Here is a 24374-nt window from a genome sequence, read left to right as displayed (position 1 = left end):
TATTTGACAATAATGCAGCCCAAAAACATTTACATTTAACATTAGGAACAAATCCCTGATTTAGCTCAGTAATTCAATTTAACAGGCCTAGCAAAAGCAGCAAGTGTTGCAGTTTAATTTAAAGACGACATTGATTCCTTGGATTCATCCTTGAATCAGTGTGGGTGGGGCATATTAACAACCATACCCAACAAAAACCACTAAGAAAAAAAAAAGAGTCTAAGGCATGCAAAGAACTGAATAAAGAACTGTTTATTACCTGTTGACTAAAAACAAAGAGTGAACTGAAGTTTAAAAAGAGAAAGGCAGAGATAGAAAGACACACAGACAGGTCTAGGTTGTATTAAATGTTCTAGATGTTTTATTGGTGTTGGTTTCATTTATTTGACACACATGTTCTACTAGTCTTGTAATTTTTTCTCTTGAATTTTGACTCTTGCAGCCATCTGAGACAGACCCAGCCTGAGACCGCTGGCCCTTCACTGGTCTCCAACACATACACGCACACAGGCCCGGGCCGGATCAGGACCGAACCCTGATCCAGTTATAGACCCCCCAGGCACGTGGACTCATTATCACCACTCACCACATCACAGCACACTGCACCACATCATACCGGCACACCTGCAGTGACAGGAACCTGAAAGCCTTGGTTGGTTTCTTGTGTCTTTAGGTGAAAACACAAGCGAAAAACCCTGCTCTGCTGTTACAGTTTCAGAGAAGCCTCCTAAAAAACCAGCAAAAACAACTGAAACCAAACAAAGAAAGAAGAGAGACACATTTTCCTTGCTTTTTTCTTCTCTCACAAACATTGTTGATCATGAATGTCTCTCTCGAGCTGTTTTTCCAACATGTGTTTTATTGTTTCATTTAAATTCAGTATAGAATTATATAGATTTCCTAGAGCACACAGAAAGATTGAGTTGTATTTACCAACTTGGAGGAGGGGGTTTTGGGGGGGTGTACTGTAATAGTTATTAACAAGGACAATGGTTCACACAGTGCACACAAACAGAGACAAACGGGGCAGGAGGACGGGGAGAGGAGGTGTGTGAGAGACAGACGGACAGGGGGAAAGAGAGGGGAACAGGACGCCATGGGGTGTGCTTTGTCAGGCCTAAATGAGGGAAAAGCAGCTCTCACATTCCCCCCCTCTCATATCAGAAATAAAAAAGACAGGTAAAATCATCGAAACCCCCCCGTACCCCACATATTAAAAAACAACAACACTGTGGCCGTCGAGAACATAATAGAAGGAAAATGAACGCAGCGAGAACGACGGGGAAATGACCACCCCGCTGATCCTCCACAGACAGGAGACGGAGGTGAGAGGTGGCAGTCGAAGTGGTGTCGGCGGTGGGATCTCACTGTGTGATCTTTATATCTGTGTGTGACTGGAGGACAAGCAAAGGGTTGGCGAAGAGAAGGAGAGGAAGAAAGAGGAACGAAGGGACAGAGAGAAAGACAAGGGGGAGAGAGCAGGAGAGTACCAGGGAGGGGAAAGGAGCTGGATGGCCCTTTTTTGCAGAGCATAGACACTCCCTTTGTATCCTTAGCTCATTCAAATCTACATACACAATATGCAGCTGCCGTTTGGTAGATATATTGGTTTATGTACACAGCAGTGAGAGAACACATGCAAAGAGTATCATAGGAGATGGGGGAAAAGGGGGGCAGGTCAATGTAGAAAGTTGTAAAGGTGCTTTTGCTGTTTTTAATCTTTGGGGCAGTTGTGATGAAAATTGCTTTAAAGCGGTTTCTGTCTTTAAGGGAGCGGGGCATCTGGAGGTGTGTCTTGCCAGGGATGGAGTGACAGAGGGAAGAAATAAGTGGAAGATGGAGGGGGACTGAGCAAAGATGTTCCATCGATCAATAGTATGTCTCTTTCTCCACCCAACCTGGAGTGCAATAAGAGAAAGAAAAAACAGAGAAGCTCACGGTTAATTTACAAGTCATATTTGACAAATGTTTCAAAGAAATAACAAATACTTTGTAATATCACTGCAGTACTGCACTGCTGCACTGTTATGCATTATATGATACCAGATTATCTAGCTTTCTTTTTACTTATATTGCACTTATATAGCACTATTTATTATATTTTCAAAAGTCATATCATATTGTATTTTTTCGACCAAAACCTCTGGATCTGTTCCTGTCAGGATATGAATGGCACTCCATTTAACAGAGAGGAGAGACACTGACAGATCATCGCCATATTCAGACACACATAAGAAGCTGCCAAATTTCATAGGAGTGTTTGTACTTTAAGATGAAACTCGTATGCTTGTAAAACAGACCTTGAGCCAGAGCAGATAGCAGAGCAAATAAGCATGATTCATGCTGCTTGTGGCTTTATAACCCATTTGTCTTTATTCGTCAGGGTTTTTTGAACAGAGATATTGTTATGACTTTGGTTGTCAATATGATTTCCATTCATGTTGTTGACTCAATTATGGTAAGAAAAAGCAGGTAAGGAAACTCTTCTTGTCAAAATGTTTGTTTATAGAAGCACCACCATGTGTTAAAACAAGCTTCATGTTCTAATGCATGCTGGATTTAATTTTGTTTTTTTATTTTTATTTGCCATGGGCCTATTAAAAATCAACAACAGGCAGTTGGCGAGTGCAGAAAGTCATGTTACTGCACCAAGCCATGAATGACACAGCACAAACACCATGGAAAAATAACAATGGCTGATCGTCATATATTATTTTAGGTTGGCTACATAGATATATGCATTAAATTGCTTATAGGGAGGAAATACAAACCTCCAGGGTTCCGACGAAGGAGAAGTTTTCGGACTTCATCATAAACAAAGATGAGGAAACTGTACGGGAACGCACAGAACCACCAGGTAGGCCTGTGGGGAAGAACAAGACAAAGGTAAGGGTTAAACATAATCAAGTACACATACAACATCATGGGGACTTCATGTGATAAGAGAACTCACTTTAGAGGATACATCCTGAGTGCCACGTCCATGCCTGGGCAGTAGGACAGGAAGGCAGCCAGGGCTGTCTCTTCAAACAGGCCGAAGATCAAGATCTTGTTCCTAGGTTTGAGAAACAGAGAAAATTTAAGAAAGACATTTAAATACATTTATGACACTCTAAATCGTACCTATCAGTGATTACTGCCAAAATGAGAAATAAGCTGGCTGTGTGCTAGTATTTTGTTTCTAATTAGAGATGTAGGATTCACCTCATGCCCTGCTGGAACACAGAGTTACGTCGAGTCTTGCAGATGATGACATCAGCCCACTGCACAACCACAATACTGACAAAGAAGGCTGTGTGGCATGTGAACTCCACTATTTTCCTTTGCTCGTATGTCTGAGTCAGGAGATGACGGACAAGAGGTTAGATAGAGAAACAAAACCTGAAACATGCTCATACACTCAAAGAATACTTCGCACTCACCCACTGCTGGCCATAGCTGTCTTCTAGGTCGTTGACTGAGCGGTCGTCCCAGTCAAGCCTGATGCCAACAAGTAGACTGGGAAGGAAACCATTTTCAGCCAGGATGACAAAGTAGGAGAAAAAGCCCCCCAGAGCCTGGATCATACCTGAAGAAAATAAAACATCAGGCACATATTTAATGTGATTCAGACTAAAATAGAATTAGGCTTTACTTTTGTGAACATAAGGAGGGGGATAAAATGATTTTAAAACAAAACTACATTAAGGCAACAAAGATCAAACTTGGATCCAGAGGAAAAACAATTCACAGTAAGGATTAGGGGGAGAAATCTTCATTTCACCTACCAATTTGTCCATAGGCAATGCTGATAAGCCTCTCATTCACCAGCTTGTCCCTGAATGGGTTTCTGGGCTGACGCTTCATGATGTCGCTCTCAGCTGCTTCATAGGCCAGGGAGATAGCCGGTACCTGAAGGGAGAGGAGGAAATGTAATGTGTTGTATAGACAGGAGCTCTATTCAGTCGGTGTTGGACGTAAAAAGACAGCAAGTGTTTGACCGTCTCTCACCATGTCAGTTCCCAAGTCAATGCAGAGGATGGTGATAGTTCCCAGGGGCAGGGGGATGTTGACGATGATGAACAACAGGAAGGGGGTGATCTCTGGGATGTTGCTGGTCAGGGTGTAGGCGATTGACTTCTTCAGGTTGTCAAAGATCAAACGGCCTGATGGAAGAAAAACAGACAGGTTATAACTGAATCACTGCTGTTTAAAATGGACATTTTCTACAACCTTAACTTTTAACTGTAGTTTTGTGTCTTACTATCTCAGTCAATATGCCTTTCTACTTGCTTCTCTCTCACAATGAACTCCTCTTTTGTGTTGATGTTCTCTGTCTTCCACCCTTGTCCCCTGGGTATTCTCACCTTCTTCCACTCCTGTGACAATAGAGGCGAAGTTGTCATCCAACAAGATCATGTCTGCAGCCTGTTTGGACACATCGGAGCCTGAGATACCCATGGCAACACCAATGTCGGCCTTTTTCAGTGCAGGTGAGTCATTCACACCATCACCTGTCACAGCTACAATGGCACCCTGTGACAGAAGAGAGCAGGAAGAGGTTAAATGGCATAAACACAGAGAAGATAATTTATACCATTAGATTTTTATTCTTGACATAATCACTTATCATGATTTTAAAAAGATATTTCATTTATTTCATATTTCATATTTTTTTATAAATATAAAATTCTTTAGTCTTATGACATTAAGATTTTCAAATGAGTTAAGGAATTTTTTAATGAGTTGTATTAATGCCATTTCAGAACAACCATTATAATTATACACCAAATATTTATGACCTACAGTAAAATAGGGGTAACAGATATAAAAGGCTTGAACTGCTTAAATAAAGGAAAGTTATCGGTTGTCATTAGTGGAGCCGGGTGTTAATGTTAATGCACGATTAGGCTTTTGTTGCCTGGGAAGACAAACGAATCTCTGGGAAAGATGTATCAAGAGAATAATTAAATCTCAAACCATTGAATTGAGATGGGGTCAGACAGCAGTAAGGAGAAAAGAGATGCACCCAGGACATCACGTTGTGATACAGTGAAAAAAAAACTTCCAGAGAGAGGCAGTTTCAGTCCTGTTTTAGCTAGACATTTTTCACCCTTTCTCTCTTGTGATTTCTTGGTTTTATCTTTTCTGGGGTTTTCCATTTATCGTGGTGTTTTGCTGTCTTGTGTGAAGCACTTTGATTTGCCTTGTTGCTGAAATGTACTATACGAATAATCTTGCCTTGTCCTGCCTAAAGATATGAAGGTTAAACAAGTTTTTGTTTACAGTTAAATTTATTGGGCTTGATACATTTACATGATGTTAAAAAAATACCAAAATTAAAAGTAATTAAAACTAAATGTAACAAAATGATACTGAGGCAATTTAGTGTTTCTAACCAGCTCCTACAGGGAAGATGTTTTCCCTGAGCCAGGGAATCTACCACTGACAGACAACTAGTGCCATCTGTTGATGTACAAGTGAAATAACACTTCAGAGTCAAGCATGTATCTGACAGCAGAAGAACAACCATATTCTACGTCAGTGAATTCAAAAGGACTGAACCAGGTGGAAAAGCTGCTGCTTTGTTTACTGAAAAAAAAAACAAATGACATAAAACTTGAAGAGCTGGTCTCACATATGTTTTCAAGGGGAATTTGAAATGACTTAGAGGTGGTAACATCTGGCTATGGATCAAGGTTATATTTTTTGATTTTTCATTAATTTTTATTTCTATCTAGTTTTTATTTTTGTTTTAAATTTCAGTTTGATTTTAAATAGTTTTTACTGCTAGGTTTGTTGGTTTAGTTTTTATTTTTGCAAAAAAGCTTTATTTTTTTTTTTTTTTTTTTTGCATTTTTAAAAATATTTATTTATTTATTTATTTATTTTTTGCATTTTTTGGCAATATAGAACACCTGTCATGGGCAAGACCCAAAAGGGCTCTTCATCTTTCATTTCATTTATTCAGTTTTGATGTTTGTATATAATTCAAAACATTAAATTACCATTATATGAAGTATTCTTCAATCAAATCAAGGCATATGGTGTACACGTCAGTAAGTAAGCTGCTGTCAAAGACTAAACGTCAAAGACTAAAACTGAGGAGATTTTTTCTCAGATATTATTTTCTTTTAGTTAGCTCAGCAAATAAAGAATTAAGTAAAAGTTAGTTTTCTTGTTTTGTACAGCTTAGTTTAATTTCAGTTACCTGGAATGATTTTTACATTTCAGTTTTATTAAGTTAGTTAGTTTTATCTAACTATTATAACCTTGCTGTGTATGCTCTGACTAATACATTTATGACTGAGGTCTATTTTGATAACTATTTGCTATTTGCATTTTGTTTTGTAACATTACAGTCATGTCCCTTCTTGGCCAGCAAAGTTTTAATAGGAGATGTTTATTCAATTCAACAAGCTCACCTGGTTAATTAAAGTAAAGGACAACACAGCTTGAATATTTAGTTTACAAGGGATTCATTCTACTAATGTGCTCATGTTCTCACCAATCGTTGGCAGCCCTCCACAATAATGAGCTTCTGTTGTGGGGAGGTCCTGGCAAACACAATCTCTGTGTGGTTCCTCAGGATGTCGTCCATTTGATCCTGACTCAGGTCTTTCAGATCTGTTCCATGGATTACACAGGCCTTTGCATCCCTGAGCACATTGACAGTGAAGCATGAATCATTTGTTACCATCGTGTGTGTGATTCTGTCCTACTTTTTTATGTGCTTTAAAGTGAACTGTCTTTACCTGGGGTTGACTTGACTGACAGGAATGTTGAGACGAGCTGCAATGTCCTCCACGGTCTCGTTGCCCTCGGAGATGATGCCCACTCCCTTGGCAATGGCCTTGGCTGTGATTGGGTGATCACCTGTGACCATGATGACCTAGAAACAAACATCACATTTCATCAAGTTATCTGAAAGAAAACAAGGCATCATCCAAAAAAATATAGAGGACATAAATTCTGTCTGTCAGTAAAAATCACACCTTGATACCAGCAGATCGGCATTTGCCCACAGCATCAGGCACAGCGGCACGGGGAGGGTCAATCATGGACATGAGGCCAACAAAGCAAAGGTTGTCGGTCTGGAAGTTGACATCATCTGTGTCAAATGCAAAGCCCTTGGGGTACTGATCCTCTGGCAGCAGCAAGTGGCAGAAACCTGGAGGGGAAAGAAGTGTTATAGTGTTGAAAGGAACTGTGTGAGAAATAATGCACTATTTCTCACCAAGCCTCTTCTTCACCTCTGATGTAACTTCAGATTATAAAAATGTAAAGTGGCTTAATTAAATCCAACAGATCTCAAAGTGAGGAAAAAAGTATTTTTGTATCTTTAACTTGTATCAATTTAGAAAGTTTCTCTTATATTTTCAATGCAAATAGCAATGTTCAATTTTTTCAACAACAAACATGTTTCTCTTTCAGATCAGAAAATTCTACTGTGACTTATGTCAGATAAAAAAAACGCATTAGACAATACAAAAAAGCACGCAACGGTTAAAATAAGGCTTATTTTTAAATGTTTCTAACAGTAGCATCCTTAGAAGGATATGAGTAAAATGAGTTTATCCCTAAAAATAAAGATGCTTTCAGAAAGTAAAATTAAAAGGTTTTTGTTAAACACATACAAATCTTTAAACGCGCTTGCTCCTTTCTAATTGAACTTTTAGATCCTCATATTTTATCAAGGACACTCAGATCTACGATAATTTGCTTCTGATTTTCCGAAGGCAAAGTTGAAGCCCAGGGTAGACTGAGCCTTTTCTGTTGCAGTGCTGAAGCTGTGGAACACTCTGCCTCCATATGTTTGGCTGTTCTCCAAAGTTCCTTTTGTAAATCCCACCTTGAAATGCACTTTTGATACCTGCTTTTTGGCTCTGTCTGTGAGATGGCTTTACCGCTTCCTTTACGATTGGCCCTAATGTTTGACATTTTCATACCCTGTTGTACTTCTATTGGCCCTGTGCTTTATTCTGTTCTTTTAATTTTTCCTTGTAAAGCACTTCACCTTTCTGATGTTTTTACACGTGCTTTAAAAATACATTAAGATTTGATTGGATTGTTGGATTTGTAGAATTAGATAACTGAAAAAAAGATTGGTGTTTTCTCACAGTATAGAAACCCCTCTTTTTATCATTTGCTATCTTTTCATCCTTACCCAGCACTCGCTCTCCCAGGCCTCCCAGCTCCATGTATGCATTCTGGAAAGCTTCCTTCATCTCCTCATCCATAGGCTGCTCTTTGCCCTGTAGCAGGATGGTGGAGCAGCGGTCCAGGATCCTTTCAGGTGCTCCCTTCATCACCAACAGGTAGCGGTTGTCGTTAGGATCCTCTGTTTCATGTACTGAGAGCTAAAGGAGAAAAGCACGGATGAAAATTTAGATATCATGAATTGTGTGTAAGTGGATTTATGGGTGTAATCTTGTGCGCACAGTGTGACTGGACCTGTTTCTTACCTGATATTTGTTTGTAGAGTTAAAGGGAATCTCAGCCACCTTCTTGTTCTTATCCCTCATCACTCTGACTGAGCCACAGGAAAGCTCGATACACTTCAGCAGGGCTGACTCTGAGGCATCTCCAGCCACGTCTCTCTTCAGGATAGGCAGTGAGTCTTGTCCTGCTTTGAACTGGGCGCGGTTGCACAGACCAGCGATACGAGCCAGAGACAGCCAGGTCACTGAGCTCTTGTCAAAAGAGGCACCTTCAAGAGAAACAGAAAAGTGCATATTATGTTATCCTTTATCATTCTCATGGTAGATATATTTTCTCTGCAGCACCTGCATACCCTCTGCTCACTCACCAGACTGGTCTTCTGTGGTGTCGGCCTCGTGGATCTGGTTGTCAAACCACATGTGGGCCACGGTCATCCTGTTCTGGGTCAGGGTTCCTGTCTTGTCAGAGCAGATGGTAGAGGTGGAGCCAAGGGTTTCCACAGCTTCCAAGTTCTTCACCAGGCAGTTCTTCTTAGCCATACGTTTGGCAGTCAGGGTCAGACATACCTGCACAACAACACATTAACAATGGCAGTGGGTTAATATCATCACGTTTGGATGCAGCAATAAAGCTCCAGAACAGATTCTCTGTTTCTACAGGCTTAATTAAATTAATTGTACTAGAATTAGAAGTAACAGAGTAAATACTCATAAATTAGATGTAAAGGGGAATCCAGTAAAATAGCCCTGAAATAATACTGTAAAGAAAACACACCAAATATGCAAATTCAGGAGCAAATGAAGTGTCTAATTACGTGCACTTACAGTGACAGTGGCCAGCAGCCCCTCAGGCACATTAGCCACAATGATACCAATGAGGAAGATGACAGCCTCCAGCCAGGTGTAACCCAGGATGATGGCCAAGATGAAGAAGGTGACACCCAGGAAGACGGCTACACCAGTGATGATATGAATGAAGTGCTCAATCTCTTTGGCAATGGGGGTTTTGCCGGTTTCCAAACCAGAGGTAAGAGTAGCAATGCGACCCATGACTGTGCGGTCTCCGGTGCAGATAACGATACCACGAGCTGTGCCTGTTTAGAAAAAGAAGTCCAGAAAAAATGTTGAAAAATCTTTAGTTACATTAAATTCAAAGAGCAAAGTTTGTCTCAGATCATTGCCTTTAAACCCATGAACAGAAATGTCATACTATTTCTATGGGGGCGTACCTTCCACACAGTTTGTAGAGAAGAAAGCAATGTTTCGGGTCTCTAAGGGGTTGTCATGGGTACAGTCGGGTGACCTGTTTTGAGGTTCTGACTCGCCTGTTAAGGAGGAGTTATCAACCTAAAGGGGAACAAAAAATTTGCATGTAAGTGGGTAAAACAAAGAGGCCAGGCTTTAAATGTATGCATGTACAGAATGCATGGGTGTACCTTGCAGCCATGAGCAGAAACCACCCTAATGTCAGCAGGAATCCTGTCTCCTCCCTTCACTTCAATTAGATCGCCAGCTACAACTTCTTCAGCATTGATTTGTACCTTTTCACCCTCACGGATCACTAAAGCTTGCTGCAAGGAAATATTAGACATGGTTAAGAAATTTTATCTGTGTTTCACAGAATACAGATATTTACCATGGGGTCTGCATGAAGTCAACAAAAACTGGATATTTACTTTCTATAACTTTAAAAGTTAGTCAGCAGTTGGCAAAATAATTAACGGATCAATTTTTAAATAGGTATAAAAATAAGTTTTCCAGAAGGTTTCTTCCACGTATTTACCTGAGGCACCATGTTCTTGAAAGACTCCATGATTTTGGAGCTCTTGGCCTCTTGGAAGTATGAGAAGCAACCGGTAATGATGACGACAGCTGTGAGCACAATACCTAGATACAACTAGAGAGGGAAAGAGAGTATATTTATTAAAATCTACATGTGCTTTCAGAAGGTGCTGGGTACAGCATCTGTCATGTCAAACTGTTTTACCAAGTTGTTATTATGTCTATAATTTAGAGCAGAAGGGCTAACAAGGTGTATATGTGCAAAAAGTGTGATGATGTATATGTGTGCACTGATGCTTACATTGTCTCCTGCAGGGTCGTCCTCAGTGGCTGCCTGGATGGCATAAGCCAGGAAGCAGAGGATGGCGCCTATCCACAGCAGGATGGAGAATCCACCAAACAGCTGGCGACAGAACTTGACCCACTCGGGGGTGGTGGGAGGAGGGGTGAGAGCATTGGGACCGTCCCTGATCAGAAACTCTGCAGCCTTCGCATTTGAGAGTCCCTGGGAGAAAGGCAAATGTGAAGGGATGTGGAGTTGGTTGACAAAGGTGAGTTTGACCATGTGAAAACCTACAAAAGCACGTGTTTTTAAACTAGTTGACATCCTAATTTGTCTTTTGTATCAATTTGAAGTCTGCATTGGCTTGAAAAGTCAAAAACCATAATTAAAAAAGGGACTCTTATGCCATCTAGTGGCCAACTGGCTGAACAGCCTCTGACTGCACCTGAACAAATAGATGGAATCGTTTACTCACCTGGACAATGTCAGTCTGGTATTTCCTGCATACTTCCTCTACGGACATTTTATGTTCCGTCTGAAAAAGAAAATAGAATAAAAAAATCAAAGCTCTGCATAGTCAAATTTTTTTTTATTCAAATCAAATGAAAAAGTTATGAAGAGTAGTCTAAAAATAAGGTGTAATAAAGCTTATAAATGATGAAAATAGTTTTGAGAATTTGTGAAGAATCTCAGAAAGTAATCAGAGTTTTAGTCCATGCATGCAGTTCACCTGAGAGATACGAGTATCAGGCCAGCCAGATTTGGCGACCCAGGTGTCTGTTTCTCGGGCTGGGATGTGCGATCAAGGTGACGTCCTTTGACAGCATGTCACCACTCATGCCAGCAAATATACAATTTTGTGGCCTGTATGAGAAAGACTTTCCTACTCTCCAACAGGGTTTGTGTCAATTCACTTTATTTCCAAATAGCCCCAAGTGGCCGGTTTTTTTTAAAAGTTAAAAATTAATTATTTTCATCCTTCAATGCATGGATGGTATAAAAAAAGCTTTTAAATGATTTTAGAGTTGAATGTGCCAAATTGTTTTGACAGCATTAAAAGTGAATTGGCCCCCAACGTATTTTATTCCAAATTCAGTTTTTTAAATATTAAAGAAGACATTTACTTACAATGGGCACTTCCTTTTTCAGGTCATCCATGTCCTTGGTTGCCCCCCCCTTCTTCTTCTTGGGGGATCGGTCATCTTTGTCCTGTGTGGTGGCAACGCGGTAACTGTCTGACCGCCCATACTATAGACACACACACATGTTTTATACATGCCTTCTGACTAGTTTAAAGTAATAGTGGCCTGAGGGCCCATGCATATTATCCTTACTGTTCTTTGCCTTTACATATATTAATTGATTACCAAAAAGTCATCTCTAAGAATAAAATCATTCATATACTCATTAACTGCGTTGTCAAGTATTCCAGTCAGCAACTGACAGAAATAAAGCCAGTGGGCTTTATTGAATTATTCTTGAGGGTTCTCTCTTTCACTATACAGTAAATGGTGTTGTAACCTTGTGAAGTGGCCTTTTGAGGTAGCCTGTATTTTTCAGAAAGTAATAACATCAAGTATTCTCAGTTTACGAGGAAGATAACAGATGAAAAGCATCAATCTAAAGACCTAGAGCCATATGAACTATTAAAGACTTGAAAGGTAAATGCACTACTCTAGTAGCTCTGGTTCTCTCTGAACAAAAACATCGACATTAAGAGTGCCCAACATGAAAGCATGCCCTACTGCCTGCTCTGATCTTCTTTGATCAAATAAGTCCTGCTCTGATGTCCAAACAGGCATGATGGAAACATCAAACATTACCAAGAGTAAAAGCTTTAATCCCTAGGTTTTCACTAATGGTTCTGTGGTCTTTTTAAATTATCTAGCAGGCGGCATTAAGGATGTAAGACAGACACAAGCAGCAGACAAAAAAGTTTAGCTTCATCAAAGACTCTCTGATAAAATTGCAGTAACTTCCACATATTAATACAAGGCTACTAAAATGCAAAGACACAGGATCACCAAACATCTGCCTCCCTTTCTGCCCTCTTTACTATAATTATCTCCTCACAAATTGGCTTAAGTTGCTAAACTAAACACAGGTAGACCACGAATATCCCACAGAGCAGCACTTTCTAGTCCCTCTTACCATGCAGGTATAACTCTAGTTTGTTCTCCTGAAGGAGAGCAGCATGACCGCTGGGTCACATCAATACAAATGTCCCTCATCAAAGGTCAGAGGTAGCATGCAGAGGCAAGAATCCCTCTCAGGAGGCGTGAAGGGTCCCAGAGGACGGACCCTGCACTGACACAATGCAGTCATCAAGGAAAGTGCACATGGTGGCAGATCAATACAGTCAGATATACAATGATCACTCAAAGTAAAGGACTGGGGTCCAGATAATATGGAGGGACAATAATTTGCCCTGAATCTGACAGAGATATCAATACCTTTTAGCTGATAATCAGTGACAAGAATGAAGTCAAAGGTTTGGATTTTAATGATTAATTAAATAGCATGAACTAACTGTTTATTGCACACAAGAAATAAAAAAAATGGGCGCTGAAATTCACTGGAAAACAGTACCCTCTGGTGGTATAACTATGTAGTTCAATTTAAATTAATAAAAAATGCACAAGTAAAAGCAACTGGACTTTTTATATGGAATCTGATATTAAAATACAGATTTGAAGTTCTAAGATGCTAACTTCTCTGTCATTTAACACCAAATTATATACTCTAAACACAGCTTCATTTCATTTATAGAATCAGGAAGGTGAGACAGTATAATGGGTAGAAAGTTACTAATTACATTTACTCACATTACTGTAACTGAGTAGATGTTTGTCTACTTGAAATTTTTTTGAATAGTTTTAAAAGTTAGTGATTTGACTTAACTAAATTTGGAGGGAAGTAGTGTTTTCACTGCTTTTTAAAAGGAACCATGCATGATCAGACAAGTTTATCTTGTTGGATATATATCTGTATCTCTCAAATATATATTGAACTAAAAATCTCCCTAAATATCCCACATATCTGCATTTTGAGTAAATTTGAGCTCACAAACTCACCGGGAGGCTGCCGTGCAGCTCCCTATGAGCTCCTCACTGTTTTTCAGACAGTTTCGCTGCTTGCAGCTGTTGCTGACATGAGTTTGCTGTGTTTGTTTTGTTTCCCTGCTGTCAAAGCTCTGTCATTCCTCCTACGTTTTACCTCAATAAAACTCCCTACAAGTGACTGGATTCAGTGTATAGTGGAAGCGTGCCGTGAGCTTTTCAAAATAAAAGAAATGCTAAAGTGGAATTTTACTTTGAAAAGTGCAAACCAGAAGAGCTTTTGTACTGTTTACCTTTACCTGAACCGTGTGGAAACAGAAAGCCTCATAAAGAGTAGAAGTTCAGGGAACAATGTTATTAACACGTTATAGCTCGTGGCCTTCATCTGGTTCATCAAGAAACTGATTTCAAACATATTCTACCAATGTGGATTTAAATATTTGATACAAGGTAAATATGGCTCTGTATTTATCATTATCCTGTCTAGATGGACAGATAACTGCTGGTGGTGCAAATAATACATAGAAGAGACCTTAAATTTTGAAATTCTCTGTGCGTGAGATGTACTGCATTTCTGAGATGCAGCCCTAACACTGGCTGCCAGTCTGAAACAGTGGTTACTGCATAGGAACAGTGAGAAGCACTGCTTAACTGTGACGTCACAGCGCCAGCGCAGACCAAAACATGGCAGCCTCCTGGAGAGGTTATAAACTCATAATACTCAAAATGCAGATATCTAGTGAGTTTTTCAGTTCAATATACATACTAGAGATGCAAATATCTATCCAACGAGATGAACTTGTCTGATCATGCAGGGTTCCTTTTAAAAGCATCAATTACTGAGTAAAAAAAAACACAAAAAGTCAAACCAAGGTGGTCTAAGCAATCTGTCAGTAGCCAAAATTGAAAGGAAATTTCAAAATGACATCCAAAAGCAGCTTTTGTATTCCACTGTATTATTATAAAGTTGTTACTTTACCTAAATAGCCTGGCTGAAGATTAATACTTTTATGTTGTCATTGCACATAAGGAAAGATCATATTTCATCATACAACCACCGCTGGCATCATTAAGTAGCTACTCAGTACTCAGTACTTTCGATGAACTATACTTGAATAAGTTTTCATATGACTACATCTATAATACCGTGCTTTAACTTCTATGTACGTTCATTTTAACCAAAGTAACTGTAGTTTTACTTGAGAACAGTAGTCTTGTACTGTTTCCATCTCTGGGAAGTATCAGTTGAACTCTCTAGTTCTCCCTGCATCTGAGTTGAAGAAGTCAATTCACACCAAAACAAACACACACACACACCAGCAGTGCGTCAAATGTGACTACCAAAGATGGATTTGCCACTGCATTCCCCACCTGGGCTGCTCTTGTGTAAAACCGTTGCAAAAACATCCGTCTGAACCCGCTGAATTTTTATGTGGTAAGACCTGTGTTTCAGGTTTGCTATCATCAGAAGGTAGAAAAAAAGGGCTTCATGAAACAACATGTGGAAGTCAACTTTCACTCACTAAGTGTAGAGTATGCACTTCACAACGACCACTTCTGAATTCAAAGCAAACAATTAACCGTTTGTTCAAGCATGTCAGGCACAGAGTGCAGCATGTCTGTATGAGGGAGTGTCTACAAATACACATGCATGCAAACACACCTACACAAACACACAGATCTGCAACAAATGAGCAGGTGAGCAAATCTCCTGCCACAGCAAGACCAGGCAGGCCTTGTGAAGCAGAGACTGATGCAGTGGAAAAGTACTACTGCTTATCCCCCTCTGAGACTGATCCAGGATGTGTGTGGATGTGACGTAGAAAATGGCAGCATTATTATATATTACTAACTTCAGATTAAATGTTTGACTGATGACTTCATATCTTTTTGCAGAGACCATAGTGTTGACTGAGATGGAAAGTTACAAACTTAGCATCTAATCAGGTGTCACAATAACACTGATGACAGACTGGCAGGTGTGCAAGTCTACATTTGTTGTTATAATGTTGTTATGGCTGGTTTCTCTCACAGACAAAGAGGAAAGCTGTCGTTCTAAGCATATGCTCTCTGAAAAACAAAAATATGGACACATGCAGGTCTTTCTTATTCTCCTTTCATCACAAATACACACATACGCTGAGACAATAGAAGTAGTTGGCAGGGAGATGGAGAGGAGTGCCAAACAAAGCGATAATAGGCTATGTGGTGAAAAGTAGAGTCACACAGAGATGGACGTTAAGGGGGTGGATGACAGGACTGGGCACATGGAAAGAGAGACGGCAGTGGGAGGTGAGAAGCAGGAACAGATAAAGAGCGAGAGAGGTAGGTGTAGAAAGAGAAAGAGAGAGAGCGAGAGAGAGAGAGAGACAGACAGAGAGCAGTTGTCACCCCCTCTCCCCTGCTTCTAATTAGATATTGACCAGCGGTTTTTGTCTGCTGGCTCTGTGTCAGTGTTTGACCCACAGTGACCCCACTCTAACAGATTACACAACCACACTTATGGTGTGTGCATCAGTTTGTGTGTCACCTTGAGTATGTGTTGTCATGTGCTACTAGATTATGTTTTCACTTTGAGTTGTCTGTGAGTGTGTGACCCCAAGTGTACATAGGTTTGTGGATATGACTTGGTGGTTATCAGTGTGACTCAAAGGGAAAACAGACATGTTGATGATTTATCTTTTGTTTGTGTTTACAGTGTCTGGAATGTGATGAATGCCATTCCTGTTCTGGGATTTCGGTGCTAAGAACGTTTGCCCATAAATCATTCATTCTCTTCTTCTCACTTATCTTTGTAACACCCTACAAACAGAAACATAATAAAGTAAAATCTTACAACTGTCTGCCTTAAAGCCTCCAACTATTCTATTTATTTGTCATCCATTTCTGTCTCTTTTTTTGATTGATTATTTCAAGAGTCCAATGAAGTCTATATAAATGTACTCTCTGAGTTCCTTTTCATTTGCAGAACACATCAATAAGCGGCTGCCTGTGTGCCTCTGTGTGGGTGTCCAGCTGTCTCACACAGCTCTGGGTAATGTAATGAGCCCCCTCTGTTCTGAGGAAGGAAAACAGAGACTTGTGGCTGGAATTACAGACGCTTGCTCTCCCACAAGCACCCACACAGACAGACTGATGGAGAGACACACCTCTGACATCATCAGGAAATGGAAACATCGGATGCTCCTCTATGGATTACATAGTTCAATCAATCAGCTCCGGCTTAATAAAATCTCATTAACGTATCAATGATTCAGAGAAAAATGCTTCATGTGTCTAGTTGTGAGTTTGATTTGCTGATTAATTACTCTGCAGGCCCACTATGGCTAACTGAAGTGAACCTGTCCTCCTAATGAGTGAGTCTGTGTGTTTGGAGGGCAAGTAACCATGGTGACCGGAACAGCCATTGGCATGGTGACGGAGCTCGGCAGTGGCCTGCCGCTCTGAGGATCCCCTGATGTGATCTGTGCAAGCAATAATTGATGCATCTGTAACTGGACACCGTATTCACTGCTGTATAACACAGACAGGCAACTGACTCAAGGAATCAGTGTGTTTTTGAGTGCCTTGTGTCTGTGTGAGCAGAGGTGAGTCATTGTGTTGGCTACAGTCCGTATAAGCAATGGTTACACGCATTGCGGCAGAGAGAGCAAGGCGGTGAATGAGAGAGAGAGAGACATATGATTTTAAAATAATTCAATATGAAGAGACAAAACTAAAAAGGTACAGCCAGAGTTTTATTAGGAGAGAGCTTTTTAAAACCTCTTTTGATGTAGTCAGAGCTCTACTTTCTAACTTTATCCAGTCAAATTGAAGTGAAATAATAATCTGAATGCCATCTATGCACTCTGTAAGTGGCATGTTAGGAGTGGCACTTTTCAAAAGCTTATAAAGAGCGCGGGTCCAGGCATGCCCACTCATTGTAGATATTCATTCCTTTACTCTACTTACAACATAAACAAGGAACTGACATATAAAAACAGAGAAACAAAAAGTAAATTCTTATGCTATTGCTCTGTTATGTAGGACCTGTAGAAGGAAGTGGCTTGTAGGTGGATGAGATGCCACCACAGAACACAAACATTAGTTCTTATTTTGTCTTCCTGAATCCACCGTAGTATGTGTCATGACAACACGAGACTTCACTTCCTGTTTCTTCAAAGCAGCTGTATGAAAGGAATACTGACTCCTGAGTACGGACCATGGAGAACTGAATCTGACAGACATATTGAAAATGCAAGTTTTCTGTCTTACAGAGCTTTACTTTACTGCTAAATATGGATCATTTGATTTTAAATGCATCTGATCCCCTTCCTTTTCAATTTTTTTTTTTTATGAAATCAATTCAGAATAACCAATTACAAATGGCATTACAGACTTTTTGATTTTAAAACAGTTGAAAATCTATAAACAACACAAGCTGAACCAAAATATTACAGATCTGCATAATAAGATGCTCTTATTTGTTATTACATAATGATTTTTAAATATGCTACCATGCAATGGGATGTGTCTATTTAGGTCTTGCATGCATGCCTGTGTGCGACCTTGCAAGGTCATTGGGCCATCTGCTGTATCTTGCAGCAGGATGGCAGGCCTCTGGGCCACATAGGGAGTAGGGTGGGGGGTGGGGGCTCAGGCTGGGGACCAAGGGATGTAGCTCTTGGGATTAGCTAGTCTGATTACTTTAGTGGATTAGCCCACTGTGCTTCTTCCACTCTTTGTCTTTAAACTCTTCTGTTAATGGCATTCCCTCTGTGGAGACAGGAATACAGCCTGAACATTTATCATTAAGTCTTTCTCACTTGTGCGAAATAATTTGGAGGGTGCGATCAAGAAGTACTGAGTTAATAAATGGGTTGGATGGTTATTTCTAATAGATGATTATTATTGACTGCCACATAGAAGTAAAGATAAGTTATTTATTTCACTTAACTACAGCAATCGTTGAGAGTGATAGGAGAGCTTCTTATCTTTCTAGGTAAGAAAAGTGAACAGACATGAAAAATGCTGACTCCAGATATCAATGTATGAGGAAAGAAATAAAATGGTCTAAAATGTTTTTAGAAGAAGCTGACAGCACCTACGACATAGTCTTACTATCTTGTGTCAGCTAAAATTAAACACTGCAGATACAGGCACATGTAACAGATTGATCTGCTGGAATAGTGTGTGCATAAATAGATCATTGTACTGTAAAAAGATTGCGTCCGCTTAAGAGCACTAATCTCTAAACCACACAAACACAAAGAGACAGAAAGAGATTAACTCTCTTTAGCTCTCAAATAATCTGTGTTGTGCTCTCACTGAACAAAAAAAATTATAAATCAAAGGAAGAAACACAGTCAAAACTGAAAATCCCAATTTAAATAGTAACCCCCTCCTCCTTACTCCTCCCTACTTTGTCCATCTGTCCATCCCATCATCATCTTCATCTGTTCACTACTCAAGAGTCTAGAGTGTTACTGTGCATGCATTCTCTGTTATTTGTAAGACAATATCCACTCCTTTGAGCCCTACTAGCACTAAGGTTTTTTATCTTTCTGTATGAATGCATGAGTAGCCACGTGAGCATGGCCTGGTCTAGATTAGCATTGTAAATTTTGACTCCTTTGGTGCTTGTAGCCAACATGGCTTCTTGCCATGGCGTGAGAGAGGGCACCTTAGGACTTTTCAGCTGGCAGCTGATCACACAGAGATGTGCAGATGTGCACACATACAGCTGCTGACTACACAACTAAACCAAGTATTCATTTACATGTCTGGTTGTCATGGGTTAAAAACCTCCTTCAGGAATGTATTTACTGTAAATCTTTTGAAAAATATAGGGTTTTCTTTATTGTGATTATCATTTAAAATTCTTAACTTCTTCTACTTCAAACAAAGCAAATGATTCAGTTTAACTAGCCCTCATCCACTGTGTCTGTCCATTGTTACATTTTGTGCTTTGGTGTATCACAAAGGCATACACAAACACAAATTTTCACTTGCACACTTCACAAACATACACACATCTCCAGGACAACACCCTGAATTAGTCATGTTGTTGTAGTCAGGCAACCTAACTCCTCTGAATTGCACTCATTGTGGGTGACCGGCACGTAAATGCTGGAAAACTGCTCAGAATCCATCACTATGTCGACTGTAATCGTGTTTTAAAGCAATGTATGAAGGAGACAGCACTGACCTTTACTTTTTATTAGCATTACACAAGCTGCTATTGAGCTCACTGCCCAGGCCTTTTCCTGCAGTCTCACACTAGCATGGAGGCTAACTCCATGCTACATCTGGACAATGTCCTTCATCAATGCTTGTACTAAGGACATTGTCCTCATTACAGTTGATATCTATTGATCAGAGACCCCTAAGAGGCCTGAAGGGGAACAATGGAGAAATGTTTCAAAGGGTCACCATATTGACCTTAATCGACCCCTAAAGACCACAGGACCAACAGATCCCAGCAGGCTGTGCGGTCTGTGAGATCATATGGTCAGTCTGTTCCTGTATGGACGTGCTTTTCTATTGGTTCCTGGAGAGCATGGGACAGATGAGTTGTGGTACAGTGCAGCCTATCAGCATCAGGCAGCAGGTGCAGTGGGGAGGGATGTGCAGCACTCTGCACCAAAGTGAGGGCTGGGCCTCTGCAGAGCCCACAAATATCCAAACTCTGAAATATTTTCCACAAACATATTCCAACTTTCTCTATGTCACTGTATATATACCCACAGTTCCTAAAGTAAAAGCACAGACTGTTTTTACTCCATCATGTCAAAGGGGGTCTTGTCTGGTCTCTTCAGCCATGCTGCATTCAAAGCAGCTCAACCACACCCCTGCCACCAGCCTGCATGACCTTCTGACAAAGCCTGGGTGCTACTGCTACACCTTCCTCTCTGTTTAATCCCCCATCTCCCCAGGGCAACCACCCACCTACACCGTACCTCGCCCTACATCACACCATTCAGTCAATATTCTTCATAGATCACCCATTCAACCACACCTCTCTTCTCCCGATCCCATCTGCCTCCTCTCCCCCTGATAACCAATCCCACAAGGCTCTGTGAGAGGAAACAGGAGCCATGGTAATGTGAGCCTTAGGTCATTATCCTGTAACAGGATATACAACCACACAGCCCTCCCCCTCCGTACGCCTCATCCATTGCTTTAAATCCCTCTCTCTTTCTCTCTCTCTCTTCACCTGCAGACCAGTCACTACTTCTTATCTGCCCTTCTCCTCTCTCTCTCGATGTCCCTCTTGCTCTCTCAGCAGTGGCACCCTCCCTCCCATAGGTGTCACGTGTCTGAAGGTGAAAACTAGCAGTGGATCCATGTGTGCAGCCCTTCATCAGCATCTCGCTTTACATTCCTCCTACAGTCTCATCAGCACCAGACCTTATGTGCAGCTGCATCAGTGCAGAGAGAGGAACAGTGGACATGATGATTGTGTGTGAGACATCTCAGACATCTCCTTAGAGATGCTCTGCCAAATTAAGAGTAACTATCTCTGTGCCAGACTACATGTGCCAGTTGTCTCTCTAGTGTTCCTGGCACTTGCACAAGCTTTTCTCTATAGCATCACTGCTGTCTCTTAACTCAGTCCTTACTGCGTGGCTCCTAGTGTCAGCCTATCACAGCTCTTTACAGGGAATTTCCACCTCGCAGGCCCCGCCCCCAGTTTGACGCAGAAAGCACGTCGCTAGCGATGCCCCCTGCGGCCTTGGGAAAGGACAGCTGGCTGTGCCATCGCACCATGCGCCAGTGCGAAAATACGCAGAAGAAAACAGAAAAAGAGGGAAAGAAGGGAAATCGCCCGGCGAAGCGTGATAACAGGATATTCTTTACACTGATCCATCCATCACTTCGTCCCTTCCTCCATCTATCCCTCCTTTCTCCCTTTCAGGGTGACCTCAGAGCTCACCGGATGGATCGCTTTAAGAAACACCCTTCACGGCTCGCCAGGGACGATTATGTTCTCCTCTATGACACTAAACCCCTGAGAGCGGTGGCATGTTCCGAAATGACACAACACTTCCATTCAGCGTCTCTTCCTCAAACCGCTTTCCCAAACTTCCTCACAGCAGTAGTACATGCGTAAGCACTTTTTGCACTCCCATCCCTTTTGACGCAGTGCCCACTAAAGCTGCCATGACACGGCCTTAAAGCTCCCCCCCCCTCTACGAATCCTTCATCTTCATCCTCTCTGCCGGCAGAGAAATGTCAGATGCTGCGTGGGCTACATCAGCTGGTGTCACTGCGATGACACCGGCTTGCACTGCCGCATGCTGCCCTGTCTGCAGCGTCACGCCACCGCATCATTCAGCAGACAGTCCGCGGATGGAGATTAAAAATTACAACTCTGTTCCGCAGGACGACGATGATGGGGCAGAAATTGCGCAATAGCTCAGACATCTGCACTGTGTTTTTCCACAAGCCTGCTCTGATTTATTTACATGACTAACGGATTTAAAAAAAAAACAAACAACACATCTGATGCTCTAAACGCTGCGCCAGCACATGAAAACTCTGTAAAGTCATACTGACAAACTTAAACACCGTCATGCTCTGGATGCACCGCACGCATCTCTTTCTTAATCCGTGGTGAGCGTAAATGTGTTCACTGTTAGCGATTATCAGTCCCTGTTATGTCACAAATTAAAGGGGAAATAAGCTGGTGAGGCGCTTATTCCCGGTAACCGCATTATGACGCATGGGTCATCGAGGGTGCTGAGAATGAGGCTCCTCCGCTGCTAGCGTCCACCGAAGGACGCACAGGGGTACAGAATCTCTCCGTTTTAATGCCAGATGCTTTACCCCAGAGAGGGCAATGTCAGTGGGGTTTAAAACATGAGAGGACAGCAGGAGGAGAAGGGGGCAGGGAGGGCATGGAGGGGGTCACAGCACACTGCGTTCATCTTCACCTGGTAAAGTCACAGAGCATCACCATCTACTTCTTCTGAGCTTTAAAATGTTATCAAAGCTTTTAAACGCCTGGTTAATGATAGGGTGAATGAATAGGGTTCTAACACATGTGCCCTACCCCGCTCTCCCTCATCACAGCTCACGGTAAGAATAAACCGATTAGGCCTACCATGGATGGCAAGGTTATAGTCAAAGTAAGGCCTGTCACAGACCTGTAACACAAATAGCCAACTGACAACCTCTAATAAACATAGCACGCCCCAAGTTGAGACACTTCTGCATTACTTTCCATTCATATTTAAACTCTGCATTTAATTAAATTGACCGAGTGAGTCAGAGTAAAGGACACGAGCGAATGCTGCTCTCTAAAAGTCGAAAGGAGGGTAAAGTCCTATCAAAGTGACTAGTTCAATGCCGCCTTTTTTCAATAGCTGCATTAGATAGAAGCTAGTGGCTACATCAATTTGTCGCAGTCTATGAGAACAGGCTAAAACACAGTTCCGCATTACAGTCAATGTCACACAGACAAACGGGATTTCCATGAGGGAAAAAATGACATCATTGCTCAATCTGAAGCTATTCCTCGTGAGAGAGAAGCATTGATGGCTACCACTTCACTTCTCAGGCCACTTCAGGTGGGCTACAACGCAGTTTTAAAAAAGTTGGAATCGTCAGTCTTACCCCCATGTTGGCGCAGTCACTCTTCTCCTCTCAGGTGATGCACGGCTTGAGAGGTTTCAGCCCCTCACGTTGACTTATATCAAAATGCCCTTGCCTTTAAGAATAAAAGAGAATAGGCTCAGTTTTTAAGGTTTCTTACATGAAAAATTAAGGAAAGACGTCTGGGAAGTTATCGTTTCGTCTGACGGAAGAGTTTCTGTGAATGTAATAAACTGTCTGTCAAACCTTCAAAAAGATTAGGCTACAATCTCCCCTCCGTGAGACGTCGTTTCAAATGAAATGTTGCGGTCTCAAGCGGAGCATCACGCGGGGGTGCGCTTCTTCCCTTTGCTCTCTGATACTTGCGGTGAAAGACCGGCGATACTAACGAGCCGCACTGCTACCTCTTCACCGCTCGATCTCCCTCCGCGGCTCTGCCAGCTGCCGCAGTACTCCGCTCCTGAAGCTGCACCACTCCGCCGGTTGAACAAGCGCCGCCTCAAGCAAATGAGTGAACCGATGGGACAACTACACCCGCCCACCGCTCGCACAGCCGGCCAATTACATTTCGGAGCGTCTCATCGGCGATGAGATCGCTAACCAATTGAATAAATTTCAGTCTTCAAGCGGGCCAATAGCAGGCCAATTCTGCCCCTCCTGCTTTACTGCAGATTTCCGAGGCTTGCAGCCAGGAGCATCGAGAGTCTCTAGGCTGAAATTTTATATAAATGGACGCACAAGGTTAGACTCTAGTTGTCGTGGTTGTGTTTGTTCATCATGTAATGTATCTATGTAACGTACAACAGTGGATTTGTGTGCATTATTGCATGTAATAAGCACCATTGGATGTCTCATCGGTCGTGTTGGTCCTGTCATGAGCATGTTGTGCACCTCCTTGTGTCACTTCAGTAGTGGGCCTGGGCGCTGCAGACAGGAGACAGCCATACAGCCATACTGAATGTGTGTGTGTTTGAGTGTACAAAAAGGGACACAATCTGATTAATATGGTGAGCACAGAAATTTCAGAGTGCATATCATGCATTTCTGCACTTTGGTAAGCTGCAGGCCTGCACCCTGACTGCCAGTGCTTCAGTAGGTGAACTATTCTGACTATACAGGGTCAGCTGATGTGGAGAGTTGCTATGAAGAGAAAAAGTCAAACCCAAACTTGGGTGTACCTCAGTAGAGGTAAAGAATCCAACCTGGCTTGTTTCAGAACTATAATTTGGGGTCTTTGTAGCTGTATCGCAACTT

General features: G+C 41.5%; 1 protein-coding gene across 1 annotated transcript; it reads right to left on the bottom strand.

Annotated features, from left to right (window-relative positions):
- Positions 1 to 1725: 1725 nt before the first annotated feature.
- On the bottom strand, positions 1726 to 23579 carry atp1a3b (ATPase Na+/K+ transporting subunit alpha 3b). Its single transcript, XM_041793269.1, has 23 exons — positions 23367 to 23579; positions 23142 to 23235; positions 11614 to 11733; positions 10961 to 11020; positions 10504 to 10707; positions 10204 to 10317; positions 9857 to 9991; positions 9650 to 9767; positions 9246 to 9514; positions 8789 to 8987; positions 8445 to 8689; positions 8147 to 8339; positions 6975 to 7150; positions 6735 to 6871; positions 6488 to 6638; positions 4347 to 4515; positions 3991 to 4145; positions 3768 to 3891; positions 3423 to 3568; positions 3205 to 3335; positions 2954 to 3055; positions 2772 to 2863; positions 1726 to 1898 (listed from the first exon to the last, which is right to left on the bottom strand). Exons 2-23 carry the CDS (start codon positions 23145 to 23147, stop codon positions 1870 to 1872), a joined length of 3075 nt encoding a protein of 1024 aa, XP_041649203.1. The 5' UTR covers positions 23148 to 23235; positions 23367 to 23579; the 3' UTR covers positions 1726 to 1869.
- Positions 23580 to 24374: the final 795 nt, after the last annotated feature.

This window comes from Cheilinus undulatus, linkage group 8, assembly GCF_018320785.1.
Source record: "Cheilinus undulatus linkage group 8, ASM1832078v1, whole genome shotgun sequence".
In the NCBI taxonomy this organism is placed as follows: Eukaryota; Metazoa; Chordata; class Actinopteri; order Labriformes; family Labridae; genus Cheilinus; species Cheilinus undulatus.
Note: the sequence above shows the minus strand (reverse complement) of the source record. Positions and strands in the feature narration are given on the sequence as shown.

Coding starts and splice junctions, on each gene's coding strand:
- atp1a3b (XM_041793269.1), bottom strand. Junction 9,515..9,649: donor CTCTACAAACTGTGTGGAAG/GTACGCCCCCAT, acceptor TTTTCTAAACAG/GCACAGCTCGTGGTATCGTT. Junction 4,146..4,346: donor TGTCACAGGAGTGGAAGAAG/GTGAGAATACCC, acceptor TTCTTCCATCAG/GCCGTTTGATCTTTGACAAC.